This window comes from Dipteris shenzhenensis, chromosome 5 (genome assembly GCF_047967505.1).
Source record: "Dipteris shenzhenensis isolate YYH24624 ecotype China chromosome 5, Dip_SZ_1.0, whole genome shotgun sequence".
NCBI classification, from domain to species: Eukaryota; Viridiplantae; Streptophyta; class Polypodiopsida; order Gleicheniales; family Dipteridaceae; genus Dipteris; species Dipteris shenzhenensis.
In genome coordinates this window covers 36,393,924-36,396,600 of record NC_141600.1, presented here as the reverse complement: position 1 = coordinate 36,396,600, position 2,677 = coordinate 36,393,924, and the positions used below count along the sequence as shown (strand labels likewise).

The 2,677-nt window shown below is 40.0% G+C and overlaps 1 protein-coding gene across 1 annotated transcript; it reads right to left on the bottom strand.

Annotated features, from left to right (window-relative positions):
• Positions 1-1,555: 1,555 nt before the first annotated feature.
• LOC147901964 (germin-like protein subfamily 2 member 3) lies at positions 1,556-2,218 on the bottom strand. Its single transcript, XM_087374401.1, has one exon. The coding sequence runs from the start codon at positions 2,216-2,218 to the stop codon at positions 1,556-1,558; it is 663 nt and encodes a 220-aa protein (XP_087230527.1).
• Between the last annotated feature and the right edge of the window lie 459 nt (positions 2,219-2,677).

The following is a 2,677-nucleotide window of genomic DNA, read 5'->3' as shown; positions in this document are numbered from 1 at the left end:
GTTAATACTATGAGTACTAATTCAAGAACTTTAGTAGTTTGCTAATTACTGAGTAATTAATTTGTATTTGCATAATGACATTTCATTTTTTGATTCATCATAATTATACTAGTTGAAAGCTCAACATTTTTATCACTAAAATGATCAAAAGTACAAAGTATAATGACATTTCATTTTTTCATTCATCATAATTATACTAGTGTGAAAGCTCAACATTTTTATCTCGCTAAAATTATCAAAAGATTTCTATGGGAAATATATTAAACGACCTATGCATTCGCAATGTGCCAAATTCCCCAACTCCCCCTCGAGTCTCTCCGTTGTTACCAAATCCTCTTCCCCCCCTCCAAGCCTCTAAAGAAGAGGCAATTTGATGTTTATCCAATTGAAATGAGGGAAGACAACTCTAAAATGGAGAAGATTTGAACATGTTTCTTCTTTTGCTAATTAACGCAAGTAATTAACATATATTTACATAATGACATTTCATTTTTTGATTCATCATAATTATACTAGTGTGAAAGTTCAACATTTCTATCACCAAAATTATCAAAAGTACAAAGCATAATGACATTTCATTTTTTGATTCATCATAATTATACTAGTGTGAAAGTTCAACATTTTTATAGCTAAAATTATCAAAAGTACAAAGCATTATTTCTATGGGAAATATCTTAGCATTGGGCTAGAAGGAAATTCACTACTCACAACGTGCCAAAATTCCCCAACTCTTCTAGTCTCTCCATTGTTACCAAATCCTTTGAATCAACCCCTCCAAGCCTCATACCTTTAATCATAATAGCTGCACCAGTAGCAAAGCAAAGAGCAAGAGGAATCATTGTTTTTTTTTTTTGGCCAAGTCTCACATATATAGCTATTTTTTCGACGAGACATCCTTATTTCGTTCGAAAAAATTTCCCATACCGCTTATGTAGGAGCTTGGGCAAGTAAATACATAGGCAAGTAGTGACCTTCGACAATGTGATCACAAAATAAGGTGAGACAAAGTTAAAACGGAGGCCCTTGCAGCTGATGGGGAAGCAAGTGCTGTATCATATGAATTATGAAGACTTAGGGCTGGGTGGATATATGCGTTCTATCCAAAACGAGACAAATCATGATTCAGGTAGAGGCTATTCAAATCTTAAGGCAAACGTTATCTTTCTTGTGGGATTTGAATCTCGATCTCATGCTTCCTCACGTAATGCTGGTTATGTTGTAAATCCCCCCCCCCCGTTCTCTCTCTCTCACATACACACGAAACCTTGTAACCGAGTCTTTGATGCATATCATATGTTTGACATAAAACTGACAAAGATACTGCTGGCCGAGTTGTCAATTACCAGCTAATCTGCCACTGTCCTCTCAGATTCTTCGTTTCGGATAACAGCTTAAATCAAAATTGCAATCAGATGAAAACGAACAGTGACATACGGAATCAAGATGATTATTTAAAAATTTTCAAGGAAGAACCAAGTGTACTTCAAAAACTAACATGCTATAATCTATATCTACACTGCTGCTTGCAAAACTCTGAACCGTTTGTAGCAGGAGCTCAGCTTGACCGGATCGTAGTGAAAACAGACTGTAATTGTTGGACGTCGTTCTTGTTTAAGAAAAATGTTTTCTCAAGCACCTCGGATGTAATGTTCGATCCAAATAGAGAGTCGCCGATGAGCTGCAGCCCGGGATCCTGGCTATTCAATGACACAATAGCTGCGGCGGGCGCTTTCCCTACATTGAGCTGGAAATGAATCAAACCTCTCGGAAACATCATCACGTCCCCGGTGTTGATAACCTTAGCGAACAGAGTGCCGGTGGCATTCACAAAGCCAGCGTACAGGGAGCCTTGAAGGACAAATATGACCTCAGACCCACGTGGGTGCATATGGGGAGGGACGAGGCCACCGAGGTCGAAGTCCAAGCGGGCCATGCTGAGGCCGAGGGAGTTGAGGCCGGGGAACTGGTCAACGAAGGCGAAGGTGACCATGGCTTTGAAGGGGCTAAGGGAGGTGTTACCGGGGGAGGAGAGGCCATGGAAGACGAAGTCATCGGGGGAGGTGAGGGAAGGATGTTTACAAGGGAAGCCGTTGATGCGAAGGGGTTGGGAGAAGTCGGCAACACAGTAATCTTGGGAGGGATCGGGGTCTGCAGAAGCAAGAAGGAGGGCGATGAGAAGCAGGGTGGCGAACAATTCAAGCTGAGAGATCATCGCCATAGCTAAGAGTGAGCTATCAACTTACGTAAACTTTCCCTTCTATATATATAGCAGTTGCCTGTGAGCTATCAACTTCCGTAAACTTTCCCTTATCTATTTATATATCTATATATGTTCATCTTCATTTTATTTTATAATAGCCATCCACTACTTTTCGTAGCCTTCCTTCCCTCAAATTGGTCAATTCGCCCTTGCCAAATTAGTCTCCCCTCGATTTTTATAGCACATGCTCCCCCTTTTAGCTTCTTGCGGATAATCATAAATTTTATTGAAAATGTATTCACATGCTTCTCAAGAGTCTTTCATGCTGAAAACAAGGTCTGAGACCACATGCCACCTTGGTAGTAAATTTCCTTGTGCATTTTATCATAGCCTTAAACTACTTTTGACAGACTTCATGCTCTGAATTGGTCAATCAGTCCTTACAAATTAGGTTCTGCCCTAATTTTAATAGCTCCA